This window comes from Oncorhynchus keta, chromosome 1 (assembly GCF_023373465.1).
Source record: "Oncorhynchus keta strain PuntledgeMale-10-30-2019 chromosome 1, Oket_V2, whole genome shotgun sequence".
Lineage (NCBI taxonomy): Eukaryota > Metazoa > Chordata > Actinopteri > Salmoniformes > Salmonidae > Oncorhynchus > Oncorhynchus keta.
The window spans coordinates 55568127-55594690 of NC_068421.1; the positions used below are offsets into that span (position 1 = coordinate 55568127).

Sequence of the window (26564 nt, forward strand, 5' to 3'; positions counted from 1 at the left end):
GACAGTCTGAGAGAGAGTGGGATCTGGCTCCTCTGCTAGCCTGCCTTTTTATACATGTCTCCTAGAGTGACATCACCTCCAACCATGAGGTCCTCTGGAAGCCTTCATTTAGGAATGTCCACGTAACACAGAAGCCCATAACTGGCCCAAAAGCATGGTCCTCTTAACTTTGTTTATTGATAATGATGATACACATACAAGGGTTGTCATTTTCTGATTGTAACCAGATTACAACCAACTGGTCTCTATTACAACCAGGTAAAGATATCTCTGTAAAACTTTATCTGGATAGTTCATCTATAAATGCTCTACAGACTATCAGTAACATTTCAACTAACTAACTAACTAACTAACTAACTAACTAACTAACAAACTAACTAACTATTAACCCTAACCCTCGCTCTAAACCTAACCTTCAACCTTATCCTAACCCTAAACTTAACCCTTACCCTAACCCTGTTTTTAACCCACCCTAACCCTTATTCTAAACCTAACCTTAACCTTAGCAAGCAGTTGCTTGTCAACAAGATAGATTGTATGACTATCTGGACTATCGAAATAAAATGTGATCTCAACCAGTATATACTGAGTGTACAAACATTAAGAATACCTTCCTAATATTGAGTCCTAACCCCCCACCCCTCCCCCTTTGCCCTCCGAACAGCCTCAATTCATCGGGGCATGGATTCTACAAGGTGTCGAAAACGTTCCACAGGGATGTTGGCCCATGTTGACTCCAACGCTTCCCACAGTTTTGTCAAGTTGTCTGGATGTCCTTTGGGTTGTGGACCATTCTTGATACACCCTGAAAACTCTTTAGCGTTAAAAACCCAGCAGCGTTCCAGTTCTTGACACAAACCGGTGCATCTGGCACTTACTACCATACCTCGTTCAAAGGCACTTGCCCATTAATGCTCTGAATGGTACACATACAGTACATGTACACAATCCATGTCTCAGTTGTCTCAAGGCTTAACAATCCTGTCTCCTCCCCTTCATCTACAATGATTGAAATGGATTTAACAAGTGACATCAGTAAGGGATCATAGCTTTCACCTGGATTCACCTGGTCAGTCTACAACCTGACCATCATATTGATGTCATTACAACCCATTTTGCCTGCTGGAAGAACTAATCAGTTTAGCAAATAAATAGGAAAACGATATAAGGGGAACCAATATGCAGCCCAAACTGAAACTAACCATGCCTCAAAATTCTTCAGTCATCTATAATGTTAGAAAATTAATTTGATTGATGAGTATGTTCCTGATCAGGTTGTCAATTGGGTACACCTCTCGTGTACTGTGTCGTGTCTGTGACTATCATTAAATGTTATTTTATCAAATCTCTATGTGTAATTATTACGTAATTAATCTAATCATGTAAAGTTTAATTGTAACGTCTGTTGTCGGGAGAAGGAGAAGTCCAAGGTGCAGCGTGGTAAGTATTCATAATACCTTTTAATCAATACGAACACTTGAACAAAAAAACAACAAAACAACAAACAAACAGTTCTGAAAGGTGCAATACACAAAACAGAAAACAACTACCCACAAACACCAGGTGGGAACAAGCTACCTAAGTATGGTTCTCAATCAGAGACAATGATTGACAGCTGCCTCTGATTGGGAACCATACCAGTCCAATCACATAGAACTATAACACACAGAACAAACATAGAATGCCCACCCCAACTCACGTCCTGACCAAACTAAAATAGAGACATAAAAAAGGAACTAAGGTCGGGATGTGACATTAATAAACTAGGAAGTCGGGGCACCACGGTGTCATGACTTCTGCCGAAGTCGGTCCCTCTCCTTGTTCGGGCGGCGTTCAGCTGTCAACGTCACCGGCCTTCTAGCCATCGCCGATCCACTTTTCATTTTCCATTTGTTTTGTCTTTGTCTTACACACCTGATTTCATTCCCCAATTACTTGTTCATTATTTAACCCTCTGTTCTCCCATGTTTGGTTGTGAGTAATTATTTATTGTATTGTGGTCCGTATTTGTGGCCTTGTATTTATAAGACGTGTATTGGGATATATTTGAGTAAAATTGCTTTCATTACTCATATCTTCTGTCTTGCGCCTGACTCATCTCACCAGTTACACACAGACACTTTACACACGGGAAAACGTTTATAGAGTCTCTATTTCCTGAATCGACTCTTCAGATATTTTCATATCTTATCGAGTACAGTCTTGTATTAATGTATTATTACCTTATCAGTTCTCATTACTGAACGTCACAAACCCTTGGATATCTGCATGAACCCTAGCCTCCAAAATGTATCAGCGATATACAAATTGGCTTAATTATTTATTTACTAACTAACTAAACAAATCACAGAAATACATAAACAAACAATATAGTTATTGGTTACTAACACAGTGCATTGATAAGTCCTTAGTGGGCTAAATCGGTATGACGGCTTGGTAGACAATGGAAAGGGGTGGGGACAGATAAAAAGCGGAAAATACTAAATGGATTCACTACACACAGTTGATAATTATATTCAGTGTAATGCTAATCCTTTGCACATGAACGGCCGCTCATTCGAAAATAATTGCAATGTATATATTTGTAACGTTTGTCGTCAGAAGGAGACCAAGGTGCAGCGTGGTAAGTGTTCATGATTCTTTAATTACTCAGAACACCAAACAAAAACAACAAAAAGAATAACGAATGTCATGTTCAGCAGGCTTCACAGAGCTAACAAAAAACAAGATCCCACAAACACCAAAAGGAGAATGACAACTTGTATGTGATCCCCAATCAGAGACATTTACATTACATTTACATTTAAGTCATTTAGCAGACGCTCTTATCCAGAGCGACTTACAAATTGGTGCATTCACCTTATGACATCCAGTGGAACAGCCACTTTACAATAGTGCATCTAAATCTTTTAAGGGGGTGAGAAGGATTACTTTATCCTATCCTAGGTATTCCTTAAAGAGGTGGGGTTTCAGGTGTCTCCGGAAGGTGGTGATTGACTCCGCTGTCCTGGCGTCGTGAGGGAGTTTGTTCCACCATTGGGGGGCCAGAGCAGCGAACAGTTTTGACTGGGCTGAGCGGGAACTGTACTTCCTCAGTGGTAGGGAGGCGAGCAGGCCAGAGGTGGATGAACGCAGTGCCCTTGTTTGGGTGTAGGGCCTGATCAGAGCCTGGAGGTACTGAGGTGCCGTTCCCCTCACAGCTCCAACGATAAACAGCTGCCTCTGATTGGGAATCACACTCAGGCAAAAAACTAAGAAATAGAAAACATAGAAATAAAGAAACTAGAATGCCCACCCTAGTCACACCCTGGCCTAACCCAAATAGAGAATAAAAGCCTCTCTATGGCCAGAGCGTAACAATATTTGCACCCGTATGTCTTTGTTGTCTTCTCTGTTGGAATCGCCGGTCCGTCTGCTGGCAGTCAGTTCATCAGAGAGTCTCTGGTTAACTTCCCGAGAAGTCACAAAGTCTTTCATAGTTGTCACTTTCTCGGCGGCTCTGGATAGTGTCTGTTGTAATGGATACATCAGGCATAAGGATGGTCGTTCCATAGAATAGATGTTTCCGCGGTTGTCGGTATTCTCGTACAAGCCTTACGTAATTTCCAGCTGCAGACCAGTAATTCTACGTCTAGGATTTGCTCTCATTTTGTAGTAATCGATAGTCTCAGAGTTGTCATGTATACCTATACACCATTCTTGTGTGTGTTTAATAAAAAGATTTGAAACAGATAGTCTCAGAGTTGAACCATTTCCAGCCGTGAAGCCAACGCTACACTCTTTATGGTCTCTGCGGCCTATAGAGTTGTAGTTCTTAACCATTTCACATGTAGCGTCAACTGCATGCTTTCTAGTCTTCTTAACCAATCGAGATATCTGGATTACCGTGGGTCTCTTTGGCATGTAATTTACATTTTGTCATGGGTGGTTTTATACTCTGGAGTAGAAAAGGGTGGTTCCATGACGCCTGATGTACTGTCTGGCTCACGGAGGTGTGGCCACTGACTAGTTAAACTTTATATGAAAATCCACACTCTCATTTAGAAGGCGAGCATCACATTACATCTTTTCACAAATAGTTTCATATTTACTCATTCATTTTTTATCCAACATCTAGATGTATATCTGATCATTGAAAGGTGTACACAAACAGAGGTACAGTAATGTGGATCTCCTGTCTTTCATGAGGTCACCAAATGAAACAACTTCGTCATGACTTGTCCCTTAAGTGTCCACGGACCACTCCCACATTATCAAAAATAGAAATATTGTTTAATTATTCAAACTTTTGATGACCAAGGGTCTCTCTGTGTTCCACAGTTTACATTCCAATCTCGAACACGACAGAGCATATGGGCAGCGTATTTTATGACCATCATAAAACAGACGACTTCCCGCTCTCCCTCTCTACGAGAGAGAGCACCCTCTAGAGCGAACCCACTGTTACCGGATCCTTCAGATCTTTACAGGAGAGTTATAACAACTGTGTACATCACACCTTTTGTAAAAGGAAAAAAAAAGGTACTCATTTGCTTGAACCCTAATTTACCAGTGTCTGAATGTAAAGCTGAACTCATTTGCGTTGGTGGATTTGTGTTGTATGTCTTGTTTGCCAGTAGTGGAACTAGCAGATGTTGGTTACATTGCAGTGCAGGCACACCTGAGGTTTTGTGGTGCATGCATCTTGACTGGATTTCATGACTTCCAGTACATTTATCCTAGCTCTCTCCCTAACCCTCAGCATCAGAGAAGCCTCCCCCTGGTCCCTCGCTGGAAAAGCAAATCAAGAATCCCTGACTTCAATGGTGATGTCAGAAAGGAAACAAAATGACACTACATTTGACTGTCTATTCAACTCTCTCTACAAACAGCTATCTGTCAGAGGATAAATGAAAAGGGAAGGCTTGGTGTTGGTGAGGCTTGTAGGCTACTCTTTCCCAAGTTGTTGACGTTTCCTTGGTTTTTTTGGACATGCACTTGAAGGTTGGCAGGAAACAAGGTGACGCATTACTTGTTCCCTTGCAAGTCACCTTTGATGGTTGAAATTCAACTCTGGAAAAACGTTGCTCTGTGTTTAAAGTCTTAGCTAGGTTGAAGAAACTGAGACTACACTGAATATTTCAACATGTCCTCAATACACTGATTATACCAAACATCAGGAACACCTTCCTAATATTGAGTTTCCCTCGGAACAGCCTAAATTTGTCGGGGCATGAACTCTACAAGGTGTCAAAAGCATTCCACAGGGATGCTGGCCCATGTTGACTCCAATGCTTCCCACAGTTGTGTCAAGTTGGCTGGATGTCCGTTCGGGTGGTGGACCATCCTTGATACACACGGGAAACTGTTGAGTGTGAAAAACCCAGCAACGTTGCAGTTCTGGACACCAACCTGTGAGCCTACTACCATACCCTGTTCAAAGGCACTTTAATATTGTGTCTTGCCCATTCACCCTCTGAATGGCACACAATCCATGTCTCAATTGTCTCATGGCTTAAAAATATTTCTTTAACCTGTCTCCTCCCCTTCATCTATACTGATTGAAGTGGATTTAACAAGTGACATCAATACGTGATCATAGCTTTCACCTGGAATCCCCTGGTCAGTCAATATCATGGAAAAAGCAGGTGTTCCTAATGTTTTGTATACTCAGTGTAGCACTCTTAGTGATGTCTTTTGGTTTCAGTTGAAAAACAGCATTGTTTTCTATATTTGAGGTGTGATTGAGGTACATACAAAACAAGCTAACATTGCTATGAGGAGGGAAAATAAAGGGAATGCTTGTGTTTGGTCAGCGACCTCTTCTACTGCTGAGATAGTGGAGGCTGCTGATGGGAGGATGGCTCATAGTAATGGCTGGAATGGAGTCAAATGAACGGTATAAACCAAATGGAAACCACATGTTTGATACGATTCCATTGACTCCATTCCAGACATTATTATGAGCCGTCCTCCACTTAGCAGCCTCCACTGTCTGAGAGGACTGTAAGGTCAGAGGTCAGGGGTTGTGACCTTCTGTAAAGTTAATCAATGATGGTTCATTAGCTGTACTACAAAGGACAGGAAGTGGGACTAGGGCAAACAGACACAGAGGTAGCTTCAGGTTACAACACCGTTTTGAGTTCAGTACAACAACCCCTGAAGATGCTTTTGTAATGACACTGCACTTTTGAGTAATTTCTTTATGGAAAAGTATATCAAGTCATTTAACTTTCTCCTTAAATACCTGCGTCTGTTGTGTCTTTTAAAAGGTTACTTGTTAAAAAATGTATTTATGTTATTAACCTTTATTTTTTTCAGGGAGTCATTTCATGTGTTGTATGTGGGTACAGTGGCAGCTTCCCCTCATACTATTTAGCTCTGTCTGGTATTGTGACCCTCTCTTTTGTAAACTAAATTAATTGTAATTTTATATTGCACATTTCTGCATGAATGCCCAGCAGCCGCATATATTATTTTGTTTACGGTAACCATTAAACAACATATCCCAATATCATAGTAAACAACTGAATCAAAAACTCTCACCACATAAGAATTCTGACCTGCCTTTATTAATAAAGGACATTACTTTCACTAGTTTTCTTTGTAAAAAGCAGCCATGTATTATTCACATTATATTGTGGTCTGATTGTCTGATCAAGGGTCAGATTGTGCTTTTGATCCAATTTCTTTACATTACTGAAATAGGTCTGACTGGGTTTAAACCAAAAACATGTATAGCTAACAGCAGAAGCACTGGAAACAAAGGCCATCCTAAAACAATCAGGTAACTTGCAGTAACACTGTTCACCACATGTTGTTGCACACAGTAGGAGAGATGTTCACAGTGTTCACAATAAATACATAAATAAATAAGTAGATATGTACTGGCTGGGACGATGATTTAAGTCTGAGACTTTGGTGAGCTATTTACAGAATCCCCATACAGTGTGATATGACATAGAAAGCACCATTTCCTTCAATAGAAAGGGACTCATTTGGTAAACATCAAACTGCACCTTTCCCCAGCAAGGAATGGGAGACTCCATCATGTCTAAACAGAAGGCTGGACCATGAGGGGAGATCAGATGCGTTTTGTGGATGGGGTGGGGACCTTTTTTCCCCTTCACTGGTGTAGTAGCTTGCGTGCTACTCTGCTTTCTTGGACTTCCTCTTGCGGGTGCCTTCGCCAAACTCTTCCTTGGTTTTGACCGGTGAGACAGGGGCGACAGGGGCAGGGGCAGCATGGTGCTCCTCCTCACCACCTCCAAGAGGGGAGCCAAAGAGCAAGTGGCACACCCAAGACTCGATGAGGACGAAGGGAGAGCCGTGAGAGTGGCGGGCGGTCAAAATCACCTGAGTGAAATAGAAATCATAAGTGTGAAAATATTTACTTAGTTTGTGCAATTATCTAGTTGAGACAACAAAATCTCTATAGAGTAGGATCCCTGTCAAGTTTGTTTAATTTCTGATACTAATAGCAAACAATAGGAAGGAAGAGGTATGTAGTACAGCAGTAGGGTCGAGACCAATTCCATTTAAAAATCTGTTCAGAATATGAACTGGATATTGACAATTATTTTACAAAAGGATTTGTGTTAATTCATTTGCACAATTTCTTGAGTTAAAGCATATTTGCCTCAAACCCTGTATAAACATATGATGCACACTCTCTAGTATGGACTCCAGGACCTACCTTTGTAGTAGCCATGAACGCAGTGAAAAGACAGATGAGGGTGGTCTTGGACACAGGAAGCAAGTGTGTCTCCTGAAGTGTAAACAAAATGGCTCCATACAGACTGGCTTTAGTAGGGCTGGAGAGGGAAAATATTATGAACATCAGACAAAGTCACAATATTTCTCTTGATAGAAAATATCCATTGTTATACATTTGTCAGCTTTAAAATGGATAGTTCAGCCCCATTTACACATGTATGATCTCTGATTCTGGAGAATCAGTAAATGCATTCGATTGCCTTCAAATACAGTTGTGCAACTACCTGATACCTTCAGAAGTTGTGGGTGTAAATATCAATATCGGATTATTTGCTGTAATAGGAGAACTTTGCTGTCAGAAACTAGACCTGGGAACCCCGTAGGTCGTCCTGAAACAGCTTAGGTTTCTAACAGCCAGACATTTTCTGAAAATCGTCTCCTGCTTGAGGAGGCAGCAAACAAATGTCGACGGCTGACATCAACCACAGAGTCGTGAGGAAAATCAACTCACAATGACATGTTGAGGATTTCATTGGTCTCGGGCCTCCACACACCACGCAGCAGTTGCTCAAAATTGGAAATGAGAGCCACTCCTGACCCTGGGAGGATATCAATAGAAAGTAGAAACAATTAGGACAAAAGGTCTGTATCTCGCTTCTTTACAAAATGGACACACACAAGGAAAGTCCGACGAGTTGTAATAGTAGCTATGGGGGGGGGTGCAGGGAGACCCCAACCTTTGACGTAGCCGATGATGACCATGATGAGGAAGCCGTTGTGGTAGGCATGATGGGCATGGTGCACACCAGCTGCGATTTTACGAGTGCGGACAACCTCCTTTAAGGCTACCAGCACCAGCTTTACAGGCAGGAAAGCCACACATTTGTAGAACAGGTTAAGAGGGCAGAAAAAGACGAGGTACCTGTTGTTACATTTTAGTGAACGAGAGAGAAACAAAAGAGTACATTTTAATAATGTTGTGGCAGTTTGTTGTTTTTTTACTTGACAACAACATTTCTAAATCATTTTGAAATAATTACTATCAATGTTACACCAAATTCAATTTGGCCTATTTCAACAATCCTAGGCATATATAGACACAGGTTTTGCACTTTCTAAAAAAATAAATAATAATAATGTATGTAGATAAGCACATTAACCATTTAAAGGATCTTACCAAATAGCGGAGGCGAGGAGGATGTGGCTGTTGTATTGGAAATAGTCCAGGGGGCAACTGCCGAGCAGAACGTCTGCTAAGATGTAGCTCCCAAAGCAGTAGAGCATGGCACAGAGCCAAGAGGCCACGGGGCTCTTGCGAGCCACCTCTACTGACCCTGCAGAAGAATCAGGATTTAAATATATTCTCCACGTGAAGTCAGACTGGTAACACCTTATAGTAACATTCAGAAATAACCAATTAAAAATGCTTCATAAATAAATACTCGTGATTTGTAATGCTTATAATGCTTAGAAATGTTTCTGGACGTTAGTAAAACAAATAAATAAATAAATAAATTATATATATATATATATAACTAATATAAAATTTTCAATTTTTTTTCACAAATAAAATCCCCACACCAGATACAAACATACACATACGAACAACAATTTACAGACGCACACAAACTTGGATATTAGTAAATCATGAACTACACATTTATTAACAGTTTATCAATTGTTTAATAATGCTTATTCATCAACGTTATTATAAAGTATTACCGTGTGTGTGTGTGTGTGTGCCATTATATTTTGGTTGGTTCTTCCTTAGCTCTCATCCCCACATCAAATGTATACCAGCAGTATACTATTATAGTAATGATCCACTCATGTCACTCCCACCATTGAGTGAGTTACTCAAGGGCAACTTTACAGTACACACCCCACTAGAAAGTCTCGGAATCCTTTTACTCATCCATTACTCAGTTATTAATTAACTCTACTCGTTTGTGTTACTGGGACGAAGAAAGAGAAATCAAGTTTTTCACTTCAACCAAAGTCATTTTAAAAAGGCACATCTACTATAATAAGGTGTTTTAAATATCTATGGATCGTTGTAAGATTGTGGAGTAACGTGTGTGTCCCTATTGGGCACCAGAACGGTCAAGATCTAAAATAACAGGTGTGATTCTGGGTGTAGGAGTGATTTGCCTGCTGTTTGACAGAAAACTGATCCAAAGAAATGCACCCTAAAAATACACGCTGCTCTATTGCTTTCCTGCCTCACAAAGCAACTGGCAGGCCTGACATAAACCTTGACCCTCAACACCCCAGCCTCCAAACTCATTCATGAGGAACCAAGGAACCACTGATAACATGTGACTCAGAGATTGGTTTACATAGGTCTAGGAGCTCACGAGGCTTCTTTGAACCATTACTGGAGAGAAAAAAAAACGTCCCACCTGTCTTTACTAAGATTTGGCCAAAAAGGCAAGGTAGGGAATGAGAGTATTTTGATACCAGGTTTTATAGACCACTGTCATTTACTTGTAACACGAAAATGTGTCAATGAGTAAATAATAAAATATTGAAGTAATTTTAAACTTATTCCACAATGAACAAACGCAATTTCTTCATTCAGTGTACCTTTACTTGTGTGAATACGGGATGTCCAGAAGGGTAGAACAGTGCTGGGATTGTATTGGACATGTTCATTTCGAGGCCAACATACGTGCTTTTGGACATATTTTTGGTCTCTAAGATGCTTGGCTGCATATATTCTGGAGTATTGTAAACTTCACTTTTGATTAATACAATGTCAATGAGGTCTTACAAACACAATTACAAACGGACTGTGAACAATCCTACTCCGAAGCAGAGGAGACTTTCTGCAGTGTGTAGCCAGCCCAGAGACATCTATTTAAGGACATTCTATTTATTGCACGGGGGCCAAAGCTTTGGTATGCAACGGGTCTCTTCAGATTTCATACAGGAGACCCTTTCTGTTTAAAGGGTTAAATGTTGGGAAATGTGAGGTATTCAAGAAAACTGGATTAATCTAACTCCTGTAAGGGTTTCTTAATTCCTCTCTCAAAGTAGGCCAAGCTGCTGCTGCAAATGTTATTCATAGGACAAATTCAAATTCCTTTCAAGTTATCAAAAGTTCATTACGATTTCCATAGTAGGCCTAGGCCTATGTATAAATTGACAAATTAATGTTTGTATTGGTACATGTATCTTATTGGTGTTATAATTTTGGGGGGTTGACAACCCATATAGCCTAGGTTATAACCTATTCAACGTTGACCTGTATTATATTCAATAGCCTACCTAATTACAGACTACTCAGACTCACAATTATAAATCCATTACAACTAATGATTTCATTTTTTAACATGAATGTATAGGAAAAAAAATACCACTAACCTGGTTCATACTTGAGGTAGAGTATGGACACGATGTAATAAGCAAGATCAAAAACTGGAAACATTCCCATTTTTGAGAAATGTTGGGCAACATCGCCCAAATTGAGGACTTCCAACACGTCCATGATTTAAGATCTATAACACTACCGCGTGTATTTTATGATCACTGCGTAACTAGAATGTCAGTTGTCCGGCGACTCGCCACGAAGCTCCACGTCTTCACGAGTAAAAAGACTGTGACACTCAAGCCCTCCTATTAATATACCTCATCTGCACAGCTTTATAATTTGTTCTCGGTCGAGCGTTTTTTCTATTCCAGCTGGTCTTATTTGTCAGCTCCCCATGTAATTCGTCGCGACGGTTGAAAAATGACAGATAGGCTTTTATTTTTGGGTCCCCAATTTTGATCAGATATTCAGCTATATACATGATTTAATCTAATCTTTGAACGATAGCTGGCCTAAGAAATATATTGGCGATTTGCCATAGTGCTCTGCAAATAACACAGAGAGAGAGAGAGAAAGAGGGAGAAAGAAAGAGATGACACGATGCGCATGTCACTATACAGGTTTACGGTTTATTTTACGATAACACGTTTTTCTATAGGCCTAAATCGTGGGTAACGTTGGCTTTGGAACCTGACTTGAAAAATCAGTGCAGAATCGTATATTGATAGGCTAATAAAAACTATTACAGATTAATAATAATATTTGTATTGAGATAGTCAATTCCACCTGGCACCTGTTTATGGTAGCCTACAATAAAGACATTTGCAATAAATCAGGTAGAATATGTTTATGATGTATTATATTCATGTAACCTCGGTCCTTTAGGATTGTATTTGTTTAACAAACTGGCCTAATGATGATAAATGAAGGGTCTGAAGCCTAATTTTATTCATCATGTGCCTCCATAAACCTATGGGGTGGCTGAAATCGTGTGTTCGCGTTGTAGTGCATTTGACCAAGCCAAACCTATGAGATGCAGTTGTAGAAAGAACATATAGCTCTGCAGATTATGTGGTTCCGTGAATGTGCTGCGGAATGAGTTTATTGTGAGAAAAAACGGTGCGATAGCTAGTGTATGCCTACACATTGGCGCACGGGCTTCCCTAGTGGCTAGAAAAACTGAATTGTATAATTGATTAAACTAGGAGTCAAAATGATGTCAAAATAGTGCTGAATATAAAATAGGAGTATATGGGCCTATGTCCAAAGCTAATTGTTTCCATGTATTACCCCCTACGTGGGTTGATTATATTTCCATGTGGCTTCCCCTTTCAAAACGTTATCTCTACTGAACACATTCCATGGCTGTAATCATTAGTTCAACAAGTTGCAAAACGGAACAATTTACAACTAAAACTAGAGTTTCTATTGGACCAATTCAGCTAGGTCCCTCCCCATTTTCTTCCGTTTAAGAAACGTTTTGCAACCGAATCGGCGTATTGAATTCGCACTAGGATTACACTTCAGCCATTCGACTATTTTTTACGATTTTCGCGGAAGTATAGCGCCTGTGATGTGGACAAAATGATCGGGGATCTCTTGATTATTCGGGTAATGCTGGACTTTATTATGTAACCAAAGAAAACAACTACGTAATAAAGAGATTAATTCTATTGTAACAACGAGGAATGTGATAATCGTGGCCTTTTGTTTCAACCAGCCAGTGTGTAGTTTGATTGTTGTTGTTAGCCAGCTAGCTAATTTAAATTACAATGTCGGGGAGTAGTGAACTACATGTAGTTCAACTATACTGAACACAAGTATAAAACGCAACATCTATAAAGTGTTGGTCCCATGTTTCATGACCTGAAATAAAATCCCAGAAACTGCCCATAAGCACAAAAATATTATTTCTCTCAAATGTTGTGCACAAATCTTTTGACATCTGTTGGTGAGCATGTATCTTTTGCCAAAACAATCCATCAACCTGACAGGTGAGGCATATCAAGAATCTGATTACACTGCATGATCATTACACATTACACACCTTGTGCTGGGGACAATAAGAGGCCACTCTAAAATGTGCAGCTTTGTTACACAACACAATGCCACTGATGTCTCAAATTTTGAGGGAGCTTGCTAACATAAACGTTGTTTTAGAGTATTTGGCAGTACTTCCAACCGGCCTCACAACTGCAGACCACGTGTATGGCATTGTGTGGGCGAGCGGTTTACCTGATGTCAAAGTTGTGAACAGAGTGCCCCATGGTGGTGGTGAGTTTATGGTATGGGCAGGCATAAGCGACAGACAACAAACACAATAGCATTTTATCTATGGGAATTTGGATGTACAGAGATACCGTGACAAGATGCTGAGGCCCATAGTCATGCCACTCATCTGCCGCCATCACCTCATGTTTCAGCATGATAATGCACTGCCCCATGTCACAAGAACCTGTACACAAGTCCTGGAAGCTGAAAATGTCCCAGTCCTTCCATGGTCTGCATACTCACCAGACACGTCACCCATTGAGCATGTTTGGGATGCTCTGGATCGACGTGTACGACTGCGTGTTCCAGTTCCTGCCAATATCCAGCAACTTCACACAGCCATTGAAGAGGAGTGGGACAACATTCCACAGGCCACAATCAACAGCCTGATCAACTCTATGCGAAGGAGATGTGTCACGCTGCATGTGGCAAATGGTGGTCACACTAGATACTGACTAGTTTTCTGATCCACGAGCCTACCTTTTTTTTTAAGGTATCGGTGACCAACAGATGCATAACTGTATTCCCAGTCATGTAAAATCCATAGATTAGGGCCTAATTAATTTATTTCAATTGACTGATTTCCGATATGAACTGTAACTCAGTAAAATGTTTGAAATTGTTGCATGTTACATTTGTATTTTTTTCAGTATAGTATTTAATAAGGGCGGCAGCCTAGTAGTTAGAGCGTTGGGCCAGTAACCAATCGAATCCCCGAGCTGACATGGTAAAAATCTGTTGTTCTGCCCCTGAGCAAAGCAGTTAACTCACTGTTCCTCGGGCGCCGAAGACGTGGATGTCGATTTAAGGCAGCCCCCCGTACCTCTCTGATTCAGAGGGGTTGGGTTAAATGTGGAAGACACATTTCAGTTGAATGCATTTAGTTGTACAACTGACTAATATGTTTTTGCAGTAGCTTGGTGGTAGTAAATTCAAATGTCGGTACTGTTTTCAGTAATTACTTTTTTTTGCCATGTAGTGGTGTAACTACTGGAACTTTCCACTCTTTTTTTGCAAAAAATAAAATATGGGTGAGGTAGGCAAGAATTTCCTTTATTTTCCTGCATCAGACCTGCCTAATTCTCACTTGAAACACTTTTTGTGTTTAATAGGCAAAAATCACACATCCTGTTAAAATCTGACTACAGAGTGATCTGTCTTGCAATTTGCAGTCTGACATTTTAGATTTAGATATATTTTTTCACCAAGTAGTTTGTGAAAGTATTTTTTTTCCTAAGTAACTTTATTTAAGTAAACTATATTTTTCTTAAGGGTAGCTTTAGTGTAGCTTAACTTCTTCCAGTGTTAAGTAATTGGTAGCTTCGTAAGCTATATTTTCAGAGTAGCTTTCCCAACACTGCTAACTTAGCAGCAAAGCCTATGTGTGGCTGAGCAAACCTAGCTAGCACCTTCTTTGCTAGCTCACTAACGTTAGCAAATTACAGTAGCCCAGTTTAGACATAACTACCAGATATCCTCGTTTACACATACAGTGGGGCAAAAAAGTGTTTAGTCAGACACCAATTGTGAATGTTCTCCCACTTAAAAAGCTGAGAGAGACCTGTAATTTTCATCTATGACAGAAAAAATGAGGGGGAAAAAAATCCAGAAAATCCAATTGTAGATTTTCGAAGAATTTATTTGCAAATTATGGTGGAAAATAAGTATTTGGTCAATAAAAAAGTTTATCTCAATACTTTGTTATATACTCTTTGTTGGCAATGACAGAGGTCAAATGTTTTCTGTAAGTCTTCACAAGGTTTTCACACACTGTTGCTGGTATTTTGGCCCATTCCTCCATGCAGATCTCCTCTAGAACAGTGATGTTTTGGGGCTGTTGCTGGGCAACACAGACTTTCAACTCCCTCCAAAGATTTTTTATAGGGTTAAGATCTGGAGACTGGCTAGGCCACTCCAGGACCTTGAAATGCTTCTTACGAAGCCACTCCTTCGTTGCCCAGGCGGTGTGTTTGGGATCATTGTCATGCTGAAAGACCCAGCCACGTTTCATCTTCAATGCCCTTGCTGGTGGTAGGCTTTGTTACTTTGGTCCCAGCTCTCTGCAGGTCATTCACTAGGTCTCCCCGTGTGGTTCTGGGATTTTTGCTCACCGTTCTTGTGATCATTTTGACCCCACGGGGTGAGATCTTTAGCCCCAGATCGAGGGAGATTATCAGTGGTCTTGTATGTCTTCCATTTCCTAATAATTGCTCCCACAGTTGATTTCTTCAAACCAAGCTGCTTACCTATTGCAGATTCAGTCTTCCCAGCCTGGTGCAGGTCTACAATTTTGTTTCTGGTGTCCTTTGACAGCTCTTTGGTCTTGGCCATAGTGGAGTTTGGAGTGTGACTGTTTGAGGTTGTGGACAGGTATCTTTTATACTGATAACAAGTTCAAACAGGTTCCATTAATACAGGTGGATGAGTGGAGGACAGCGGAGCCTCTTAAAGATGAAGTTACAGGTCTGTGAGAGCCAGAAATCTTGCTTGTTTGTAGGTGACCAAATACTTATTTTCCACCATAATTTGCAAATAAATTCATAAAAAATCCTACAATGTGATTTTCTGGATTTTTTTTCTCATTTTGTCTGTCATAGTTGAAGTGTACCTATGATGAAAATTACAGTCCTCTCTCACCTTTTTAAGTGGGAGAACTTGCACAATTGGTGGCTGACTAAAGACTTTTTTGCCCCACTGTACCTGACATGCTTAATGCCAAAGTTGGAGTTCTGTGCTGTCATGTGCTGTATTAAAAGTGATAATTTCCAACTATTTCTATGTCATCCTTTTTAGGACCTTACTCATGAACACTGGTGCTGTGTTAAACTTCAAACTGTGAGTATGATACAATTTTTGTCTTGCGCTGAAGACATTGTGCTAGTTGTGCCTGGTAACACTAAACAGACAATAATGCTGGACTTCATATTATTTTTACTAGCTCATCAACACAAGACAATCAACACTGTTCTCTATTACAGGAAGAAAAAGTAGTCACAAGGACAATTTGGAGATGAACCTCGTGGACCAACTACAGGTGTGTGATGCATTGTGGTGCATTAAAAAACCTCACCTCAGGAAACTTCACAGAGTGAAGTTAAAGTGAAGTTGTGAAGTTACACATGAACACACAATGAAGGTCTCTATAAATCTGAAATGACACCATGGTGTATTTGTTTTAGGTGACATACATTACATTTACATTTAAGTCATTTAGCAGACGCTCTTATCCAGAGCGACTTACAAAAAGAGTGACAACATCAGAGAGTTCCTCCAGAGTCTACGCTACTTCCGGATTTTCATTGCCTTATGGAACATATTCATGATGTTTTGCATGATTCTGTAAGTAGCTGCCATCTTGTAGAGTCTAATCTACTACTATTGTCATACGGATATGCTTCTGTGCCTCACAAGGTATACCATATTGACTATAATGTATTGTGTATTAATTGCCCATGTCTATTACATTTACAGATTGTTTGGATAGTGATCAACTTCGTTTTTGGATTGGGGGCCCCTGCACAAAAAATAACTTTTTTGAGTTGAGATTCATATCGGATCCTGTGACCTGCGACCATTATGTGCAATATCGCAATATTTTTGCGCTAGTTAGTTGTACCTGCATCAAAACTACAGTATTTTATCTTCATAGCTTTTAGAAATAGGGAGCCAATTGGTTTTTCAGCCCATTTATTTCCATGACTGACCTAAACTGCTTCTCATGGTTCTCTCGTCACACTGCAGCGGATATATGGTTAGCAATATGTTTGGAACATCGAATCGCAATAGATATTGTATCGGCATCTAAGTATTGTGATAATATCGTATCATGAGGTCCCTGGCAATTACCAGCCCTATTGCTGACCTGTTATCTATAGTCCTCATTTTCTTCTGAAACTTGTGAACAGAATGAGAACCATTTGACATGTTTGACGTTTGTCTTACTAAGGCCTTCTGATGTTAAGAGCATTCAGACTTCATTTTATCATTGCTTTGTTGCATACTTTTGTCTATGATCTAGTTTTGTATAATAAAACTTTACTCTAAAATGCACTTGGTGTTTTCATCCATACCCTTTTCATCTTTTCCTTTCCTAATTTAGGATTTGAGTAGTGTGTCATCTGATTTAGTGCTTCTCAACCTTATTTGGTTCCTGCACTCAATCACATTGTGCATTGTTTGACACACACTCACTCATCTGTATAAACATGTTAAACAAAATCATAAAGCAGTTGTGTATCAAGTCTTGATTCATTAATTAAATTGATAAGCATATATAGGCTACACAGTACAGCTTTCACATGTATTAGAATGTACGTGTTGGGCTTCATTGTTCGTGCTAAATGTATTGAATTAAGACAAATCTAACGTTTCAGATACAGTGTTTGGTTACACATCCATATTGTAATAGGATAACCCAGTAATTTAACTGCAGGTTCACACAAAGAATATCAGATACATTCACAGTCGACAACGTACGACGTTTTTGTGTTACATTTCCCACGATGCACCAGGAGAGCGTTTTTCAATAGCTCTGTTGTTTTGAGCTGCAGAGAAGGCGATGTTGCGAAAGGCCACAGCGTTGGCTGTTGCCAAAGAGGCAGTCGGACACGAGTATTCGGGAAGAACCTCTATCTGGAGATACGTATTCATTGCGAAATACATGAATACGCCTTCAAGGTTAAATAAAGCTCCATAAAATATGGGTCTTTATTTACTAGCACATCTCCCGAAAGGCCCGTGAGTGTCTGCAAGTCACCCACTCGTGTCTAAGGAGGATTCCTCCCCGTCAACTGATCCGCACCACTGCCATGCAATGACAGCGGCCACGGCAACTCCGCAGCAGATGAGAGACCGGCTGATGCAGGCCATCGATGGCCAAAACAATGTGAGTTAGTAATGTTTCCACGTACTTGAAGGGACTCTCTCTGTCCACACTATTGCAATGATCCCCTACTGTGAAATCTTATGACAAACATCGACAGCGAACATTAGCTAGCTAACTAACTTGTCTTAGCTAACCAACTTGTCTTATAGCTAACGTCGTTATCTAAACCAGTGCAGTGGTAACTAACGACGCGGCAGGTAGTTATCTAGCTGGAAGCCTGCTAGTAAACGAACTACATCTATGAGCTTGTTCGTTAAAGTCAATACTAGGAACTTAGCTAGTAAACAGTAGTTCATTAACTCTAGTAGTTAGCTAGTTAACGTACATACACACTGGAGTCTCGCCTGAGCCCAAGCATTTCAACATCTTTGGTCAACCTATCTTAGTTCTAGTGATCATAAGTTAGTTGGATAGCTACCTGCCTGTCATTTAGCTAACTACTGTACCTAATTTAGATAGCTGAAGTTGACATTTTAAACATCACCTTAGCAAATTAGCTAGTTCTACTTTTTTAAATGTCTTTTTAATTAGCTAGTTATACTGTTGCTTAGCGACTGTTGTAACTAACTAAACCAGAGTTAAACTTTGCCGTTACTTTAGCTAGGCCCAAGCATTGTAGCAGGTTAACTGAAAGGATGATCTTACTACTCTAAACCCACCACCAAGGTCAGCAGTGTTTTGGAAATGAGTAGCCAGCAGATCCGAGCCGCTTGCCTGTATCTGCACTACTTGGGTCGGACAGGCTTCCAGTGTAAATTAACGCTGCCGCGAGATACGGCTCAGAAGACATACCTTAATCCAGGGATGAGACATGCGTTGGACTCTGAATTGTGCCATTATCCCAATTGTACCACTGAGAAGATTGAACGCCTGCTAGTTTTGAAGTTATCAGAAAACTTTTCCTTTTCATCCATCGTGTTAGGTAGCAGAAGCCGCACAGCCATTTTGGATTGCCACACAGCCAATCAGCTCTTTTGTTATTCAATGTGACGTGCCATTCCTTAATGGCTACTGGTTGCTAACATGAAGCCATCTGTCACAAAGGCTCACAGACTATCATGATATGTGATTAACAAACATTGAATTAAATGGCTGACGCAAACAAGTGTTGTTAAACTCTTGAAGTGACAACACAGTGCAAGGAAGCTTGCTTTCTTCCAAGTCTGTTTGTCAAGGTGTTTGTAGGTCTTTGCAGCATACATAGCCCTTGATCACGACTCTGTTCCATTGCATTTACACGTCATTGGATGAATGTGTCTTCTGTACAGGGAGTTTTGTCAAGAGCCCCAACACTCGGTCTGAACATCAACATGCATCACTTGCGGTATGGTATTAGAAACATAAGGACATTATCTTTCATATCAGCAAAAAATATTAAATTGATACATAGCTTATTTTTTTTTAAATAAATCCAATTTTATTTGTCACATGTGCCGAACACAACAGGTGTAGTGAACCTTAGTGAAATTTACAAGCCCTTAACCAACAATGCAGCTTTCAGAAAATACTTTTTTTTTTAAAGTTTTTATTTTTAAGTAAGAATAACAAATAAAGAGCAGCAGTAAATAACAATAGCGGGGTTATATACAGGGGGTACTGGTACAGAGTCAATGTGCGGGGGCACCGGTATTGAGCTAATTATGTACATGTATGTAGCGTTATTAAAGTGGCTATGCATAGATAATAACAGAGAAGCAGCAGTGTAGGGGGGGGGGGGTAGCCATTTGATTAGCTGTTCAGGAGTCTCATGGGTTGGGGGTAGAAGCTGTTTAGAAGCCTCTTGGACCTAGACATGGCGCTCCGGTACCGTTTGCCGTGCGGTAGCAAAGAGAACAGTCTATGACTAGAGTGGCTGAAGTCTTTGACAAATTTTAGGGCCTTTATCAGACACCGCCAGGTATAGAGGTCCTGGATGGCAGGAAGCTTGGCCTGGGTGATTTACTGGGCCGTAAACACTACCCTCTGTTAGAGGTCGACCGATTAATCGGAATGGCTGATTAATTGGGGCCGATTTCAAGTTTTCATAACAATTGGAATTTGGACCCCCGATTTGGCCGATTTTTAAAAATATTTTATTTTTATTTTTAATTACAACTTTATTTAATCTTTATTTAACTCGACAAGTCAGTTAAGAACACATTCTTATTTTCAATGACGGCCTAGGAACAGTGGGTTAACTGCCTGTTCAGTGGTAGAACGACACATTTTCACCTTGTCGGCTCGGGGGATTCAATTTTGCAACCTTACAGTTAACTAGTCCAACGCTATAACCACCTGCCTCTTGTTGCACTCCACAAGGAGAATGACTGTTATGCGAATGCAGTAAGCCAAGGTAAGTTGCTAGCTAGCATTAAACTTATCTTATCTTAAACAATCAATCACTCAAAATCACTAGTTAACTACACATGGTTGTTGATATTACTAGTTTATCTAACGTGTCCTGCGTTTCATATGGGGCGGCAGGGTAGCCTTGTGGTTAGTGTTGGACTAGTAACCCGAAAGGTTGCAAGTTCAAATCCCCAAGCTGACAAGGTACAAATCTGTCGTTCTGCCCCTGAACAGGCAGTTAACCCACTGTTCCTCGGCCATCATTGAAAATGATATTTTTTTCTTAACTGACTTGCCAAGTTAAATAAAGGTAAAAAAAATATATATATATCTGACTGAGCATACAAGTATCTGACTGAGCTGTGGTAGGCAGCAGCAGGCTCGTAAGCATGAATTCAAATAGCATTTTAGTGCGTTTTGCCAGCAGCTCTTCCTTGTGCGGATGGCTCGTTGTCAGGCTCAAAAAGACCCCAATTTGCCTGGGTGGCCACCAATTTTTCAACCCTTGTATTGGTCAGCCTGTTGCATGCTTTGGTGTGTGTGTTCCAAAACAAGGACCAGTTGTGCTCTGAGGTGGCTGTTGTTGGTGGGATTTGGAGGATAGAGGCAACAGAGGAGGAAAGAGGAAACGGCCTTAGAGCCACAAAGTCCCTTCCACCAGGTGGCTGATGCAATTTGGCAGTCGTGCCAACATATCTCATCTCCGTCCCAAAGCCCTTGCTTGAAAGTGTACTTAGCCAGACTGCCAAGAACCTTTCCCTCATCCAGGCCAAGGTGGCGAGACACAGTAATGATGACCTCTGCACCAGACAGGATGTTTTTTGCCAGCATACTTGGGGTCCAACATGTATGCTGCGGTGTGTATGGCTTCAGGCAGAAGTCTTCATGCTTATTGATGTATTTCAGAACTGCAGTTTCCTCTGCTTGGAGCAACATTGAAGTTGGCAGGGCATGTGTGATGTGAGGTTAGGACTCCTCCCCTTTAGACCAAGCAGCTTTAATGTTCACAGCATTCTGTCACCAGTGCAAATACCTTCTGTCGTCATTGATGACTGCCTTTAGCTCATCTGCAATGTAGAGACCGGTGTGTCTGTCCCTTGCCTGTGCTCTTGTAGAATACTGATTGAGGGGTGGACACGAACATTCGACCACCCATCAGCGATGATTGCAATAGTCTGCTTTCTCTATGATTTGCTTGACCTTCACTTGAACTCCATTGAACTCTGCATCCAGCAAATTAGTAGATAAAGCATGTCTGGTTGGAGGGGTGTATGCTGGGTGAAGAATATTCAGAAATCTCTTCCAATACACATTGCCTGTGAGCATCAGAGGTGAACCAGTTGCATACCCAGCTAAAGCAGGACATTCATCAGCATTTCTCTGACTGTTCCTCCATTGAATCAAAAAAAACTTCTGATTCCAGGAGGACCATGAGCTGTTGCTATCGATAAGGTGTCTGATTCGTCATTTTCACCTCGAATAGAAGTAGAGGGACTTTTGTCAGAGGTTGCTTGTTGTGAGGGCTGAGGGAACTATATGCACTTGGCCAGATGATTCTGCATCTTTGTTGCATTCTTCACACATGATTTGGCACAGTATTTGCAAATGTACACAGCTTTTCCTTCTACATTAGCTGCAGTGAAATGTCTCCACACATCAGCCTCCCACTGAACACGGAGCGCCACCTTAAATGCATGATTTACACTGATGTCGAGTGGCTGCAAATACTTTGGGCCATCTGCTTTTCTTCCCTCTGAAAGGTTTGTTGTCTTTTTGCACTGAGTCAGTTCCTCACGCTGCTGTTTACAAAGTCTTATAATCGACTCATTAAGGCCAAGCTCCCATGCAGCAGCTCTATTTCTTTTTTCCAACAGCCAGATCGATCGCCTTCAACTTGAAAGCTGCATCATATGCATTTTTCAGTGTCTTTGCCATGAGGGTGACAAAATTACTACCGTAATCAGAATGATGGGAAGTTTGAGCGCGCTCTATTTACGTCACATTATGTGACGGTGCTCAGTTTTTTGGCGGTGGCATGAATCTTGCGAAAGCGGGGAAAATCCATAAATTAGCCACGTCATTGTATAAACCGCGAGGTTCAAAGTGTGGGAATGAAGTAGCGGCTTATAGTCCAGCAATTACGGTATGTGTATCCCACAAAAAAGGTTCACTGTTATAAGCTAACTTTTTCTGATGAATTTAAGCAAAATTCCCAGCCTTAATTTCCCATGGAAAAGTTCTGGAAATTTACCGGAAAGTTTCCGACCCTTTGCAACCCTCGTGATGCGTTTTGAGGGCACTATGGTGTTGAACGCTGAGCTGTAGTCAACGAATAGCATTGTCGCATAAGTATTCCTTTTGTCAAGGTGGGAAAGGGCAGTGTGGAGTGCAATAGAGATTTCATTGTCTGTAGATCTGTTGGTGTGGTATGCAAATTAGAGTGGGTCTAGGGTTTTTGGGATAATGGTGGTGATGTAAGCCATGACCAGCCTTTCAAAGCATTTCATGGCTACAGACGTGAGTGCTACGGATCGGTAGTCATTTAGGCAGGTTACCTTTTAGTCCCTGTGCCCAAGAACACTATGGTGGTCTGCTTGAAACATGTTGGTATTACAGACTCAGACAGGGAGAGGTTGAAAATATCAGTGAAGACACTTACCAGTTGGTTAGTGCATTACTCAGAGTACACGTCCTGGTAATCCGTCTGGCCCAGGCTATGTCATTAAAGCTAAACAAATTGTCAAGGAAAGGGGAACTACCAAGAAGCTATCCAGAGGCTCATTATATAAATAAATTGGCTAAAGGTGTGCGTCCCGCTGCCTGCAGACATGACTTGTTGGCGAACACCTTATTTATTTTAATTCCGGTGGTACCCATTGGTCAGTAAGTGGTAAGAACCACTATACATCCATTGAACCGTTAGGCCTATTCATTTAAGCCACTGACTATGACCGTCAGTGTGGGTTTTTTCATCCAATTTGAATTTCTTGTTCAGAGTAAAAAGAATGCATGCTCATAGAGCCTTTATTTTCTCCGCAACACAGAAGTGGCATAATTGAAGTTCATATTCTACAACTTGGACTCTATCGGATTTGATTGAATTGTTGTATACACTCATCTGTCATTATACATTGAGTTTCTCTTACCATTTCCTGTCTCTTACTTTCATAGGTTTTTATATATATATTTTTTTTTTTAACATGATTTGTTGTTTACTTTCCAGCAGATCTGCAACATGGTAGCTGTAATGGATGTAATTTCCTATTTGGAGAAATATCCCATCACCAAAGAAGCACTTGAGGTAGGTAATGCTGGGGACAAATGTGCATGTCAGCTCTTGGAAATATGCTGCCAAGAGGGTGTTGTACTAAAAATAAACCTTCCTGTTCTTCTTCAAGGAAACCCGCCTTGGCAAGCTGATCAACGACGTAAGGAAAAAGACAAAGGATGAGGATCTTGTCAAGCGTGCAAAGAAGCTTTTGCGCACCTGGCAAAAGCTGATTGAGCCTGGGCAGAGTGAGGCACAGTCCAAGGGGCATAGAGGGCCACCAGGCGCTGCCAACGGTGCTAACAACCCCTGCCGGACGGCTGTCTTCCCTCCAGCTACCATCCCGCCTTCGGAAAAAATGGTTTCGGAGCTCAAGAATAGAAATGACTTCAACAACTGTTTTTCTCCCAAAGCAGAAAAGTCAGGCAACCGAAAACGCAAAGGGGAGCAGAGGGATGGACAGCACCTACCAGCGAAAATCTCTAAAAAAACTGCCTATGAAAGAACACGAAATTCACGGCTGCCAATAAATGGAATTGGGGCCAGTCCCAAGGCTTTTATGGACACACTTGATGCTCATTCACATCCAAAATCAGACAAGGATGGTGCTGATCATCTTGACAACGACAAACTCAACAAAATTCCCATCAACGCTGTCAAACCTCACCCTAGCTCACCGGGACTTGCCAAACCTCCTAGCACTTCCGCATTGTTCAAAACGGCCGTGTTGCAACAGCAAGCCAAAATGGACCTGGTTGCTTCAGGAAGGGGGCAACATCAGCCCAAAAGCCCCCACAGAAACTTGTATAGTCCCAGAAGTACGAAACAGGATGTGGTTGTTAAATTGTCTGCACCAAAAGCAACAACTCTACTGAGCCCTGCTCAGAGTCCCAGGGTTGTGGACAGCTCTGGACTGGAACCCTCTTCTTTGCCTTCTCCACAGCCTTTAACCTCGTGTATCCAGGGTTCCCTCACTGTTGGGCCTCCGCCTGCAGAGTCCGCCCTTCATCAGGATGGACCGGCAGACGTGGACCAACTCCTTCAGCACAGTACCATGAGACCTGACTCTCTGCACAACTCAAAAGCCACGTCACGCAGCAAGGTGAAGGCGGAGGGCAATGGTGCTGCCACTAGCACAGTGAGAAAGAGGAACAAATACAGGTCCAGAGACTACACAGTGAACTTGGGTGGGCAGCCCACGGAAGAGAGCACAAAACCATGTAGATTAAAAGACCGTAGACTTACGTTTGACCCTGTAACAGGGCAGATAAAATCCTGGACCCACAAAGAGTCTTACCCAGAATGGGAGGCTACAGTGGTGCCGGTACCACCAGAACCTCGGACAGAACTGCTCAAGCGGAATCAATATGCACAGAATACCCCTGTTACTCCCAGTCCATTCCAACAGACCAACTGGAAAGAGCTGTCAAGGAATGAAATCATCCAGTCTTACCTTAACCGTCAAAGCAATGTGCTCACGTCATCTGGGGCTCAAACCTCGGGGGCACACTTTTTCATGAATGAGTACATGGAACATCATATCAAAGAGGCCAGAAAAACACCCGTGCTGGTACCAAATATCCCTGACATGGACTTACCTGGGGTGAGCCGAGAGGTCATAAACGAGGACCTCGACAGAATACACAAAGAGCACTGGCCTGGGGTGAACGGGTGCCATGACACCAAGGACAACTGGTATGATTGGACAGAGTGCATATCCTTAGAACCACATGGGGATGAGAGCAAACTGAACATTCTGCCATATGTCTGCCTAGATTGAGAGTTTAATGAGCTGTTGTTTCTGAATTAAGAGGGATACATGGCGCCTTCCTTTGCTCCCTTCTTGAGGGTTGTGTAAGTTTGGAGTGCAAAAAGGCACTTGTCGGTGGTAGAACCTGCTCACTCCTTTGCGGAGTTGGCGTAAGAGAGGCCTTGCTAATTGTGCTGTCTATAAAAAGCAATAGCTGATCAGTGTTCGATGGGAGGCAGCTCAGCTGTAGCATCACTGAAGTTCTTTGAGTGGAAGGGTTCCATGCTTTGTGTGCAAAATGCAAAGAGTTTAAGGTGCCCTGTAACTTTATTAAGGAACCTGTTTGGCAGGTACAAGCTGGCAAAGAGAATGAAATGTGTGGTTATCATGTATGCATTTATTTATCTGGACTTATTCTCATTATTTTGTTAGTTACATACATGTGCAAAACAACTTTCATTGAAGTCACTTATTCAATCAGTTCTGCTTGTCAGATATGGTAAACCTGTGCTTTGCACATTTTCTCACAAAAATGTATGGTTAACGCGGTAGCAACATTCCATACCATAATACAACTAGAACGGTTCTTGCCCGAACTCCAATTTATATTAATATACCGGAAAACAATTTGCAATTGCAAACCAGATGCTAAAACATTGCAACTTTGTACTGTGAGGAAAAACAGAAGAAAAAAAAAAGAAAAATAAATTGTTTATATGCTGGAAATATACTTGTTACCATTCCTTTAGATATTGTTTGCCTTGTGGAAACCAATTTGCTTCCTAAAATGGAGCCTTAGTGAATGTATAGAAATGTGCCATGTGTTCAGTTGAATGCAGAAGAGAACATATTTGATACTTAGTCCTTTTTAAATGGACACATTGATACAGTATGTGTTAAATAAAATCCATAAATTGTGAATGTCTTTCTCCCTTTCAGTGGAACAGTGTACCACAGGAGACTTATCTGTCCTGAGATGTTTGCCTTAGTTGAGAGCCTCCACAGTGGCTTGACTTTTAACCTCAACATCCACATTTTAAGTAGTCAAAGGAGC

The 26564-nt window shown here is 41.2% G+C and overlaps 2 protein-coding genes and 1 long non-coding RNA gene across 5 annotated transcripts; 2 read left to right on the forward strand and 1 right to left on the reverse strand.

Annotated features, from left to right (window-relative positions):
• Positions 1 to 6529: 6529 nt before the first annotated feature.
• Positions 6530 to 19116, reverse strand: LOC118388351 (trimeric intracellular cation channel type A). 2 transcript variants are annotated; one of them, XM_035777336.2, is made up of 6 exons: positions 18957 to 19116; positions 8873 to 9029; positions 8433 to 8617; positions 8207 to 8294; positions 7676 to 7793; positions 6530 to 7335 (listed from the first exon to the last, which is right to left on the reverse strand). In XM_035777336.2, the coding sequence occupies exons 2-6, from the start codon at positions 8977 to 8979 to the stop codon at positions 7129 to 7131; spliced, it is 705 nt and encodes a 234-aa protein (XP_035633229.1). In that variant the 5' UTR covers positions 8980 to 9029; positions 18957 to 19116; the 3' UTR covers positions 6530 to 7128. The 2 variants fall into 2 exon arrangements, with proteins under 2 accessions (XP_035633229.1, XP_035633220.1); XM_035777327.2 differs by lacking the exon at positions 18957 to 19116 and adding an exon at positions 11062 to 11562.
• LOC118388362 (uncharacterized) lies at positions 12336 to 17323 on the forward strand. Its single transcript, XR_004826544.2, has 5 exons — positions 12336 to 12619; positions 16073 to 16114; positions 16258 to 16313; positions 16459 to 16618; positions 16751 to 17323. It is a non-coding gene; the product is annotated as an uncharacterized LOC118388362 (long non-coding RNA).
• LOC118388331 (mediator of RNA polymerase II transcription subunit 26-like) lies at positions 17763 to 26431 on the forward strand. 2 transcript variants are annotated; one of them, XM_035777282.2, is made up of 3 exons: positions 17763 to 18164; positions 23719 to 23793; positions 23891 to 26431. In XM_035777282.2, exons 1-3 carry the CDS (start codon positions 18093 to 18095, stop codon positions 25538 to 25540), a joined length of 1797 nt encoding a protein of 598 aa, XP_035633175.1. In that variant the 5' UTR covers positions 17763 to 18092; the 3' UTR covers positions 25541 to 26431. The 2 variants fall into 2 exon arrangements, with proteins under 2 accessions (XP_035633175.1, XP_035633166.1); XM_035777273.2 differs by having other exon boundaries at positions 17764 to 18164; positions 23716 to 23793.
• The last annotated feature ends 133 nt before the right edge of the window (positions 26432 to 26564 follow it).

What these genes read in the sequence shown, in the direction of transcription:
- LOC118388351 (XM_035777327.2), bottom strand. Translation starts at nt 11,185, where the DNA reads ATGGACGTGTTGGAAGTCCTCAATTTGGGCGATGTTGCCCAACATTTC. An exon ending in CTACCTCAAGTATGAACCAG is followed by an intron (nt 9,030 to 11,061) that starts GTTAGTGGTATT and finishes ATTCTTCTGCAG; the next exon opens with GGTCAGTAGAGGTGGCTCGC. An exon ending in GAAATCCTCAACATGTCATT is followed by an intron (nt 7,794 to 8,206) that starts GTGAGTTGATTT and finishes TTCCCTCTCCAG; the next exon opens with CCCTACTAAAGCCAGTCTGT.
- LOC118388331 (XM_035777273.2), top strand. Translation starts at nt 18,093, where the DNA reads ATGACAGCGGCCACGGCAACTCCGCAGCAGATGAGAGACCGGCTGATG. An exon ending in CCATCGATGGCCAAAACAAT is followed by an intron (nt 18,165 to 23,715) that starts GTGAGTTAGTAA and finishes TTTACTTTCCAG; the next exon opens with CAGATCTGCAACATGGTAGC. An exon ending in TCACCAAAGAAGCACTTGAG is followed by an intron (nt 23,794 to 23,890) that starts GTAGGTAATGCT and finishes TTCTTCTTCAAG; the next exon opens with GAAACCCGCCTTGGCAAGCT.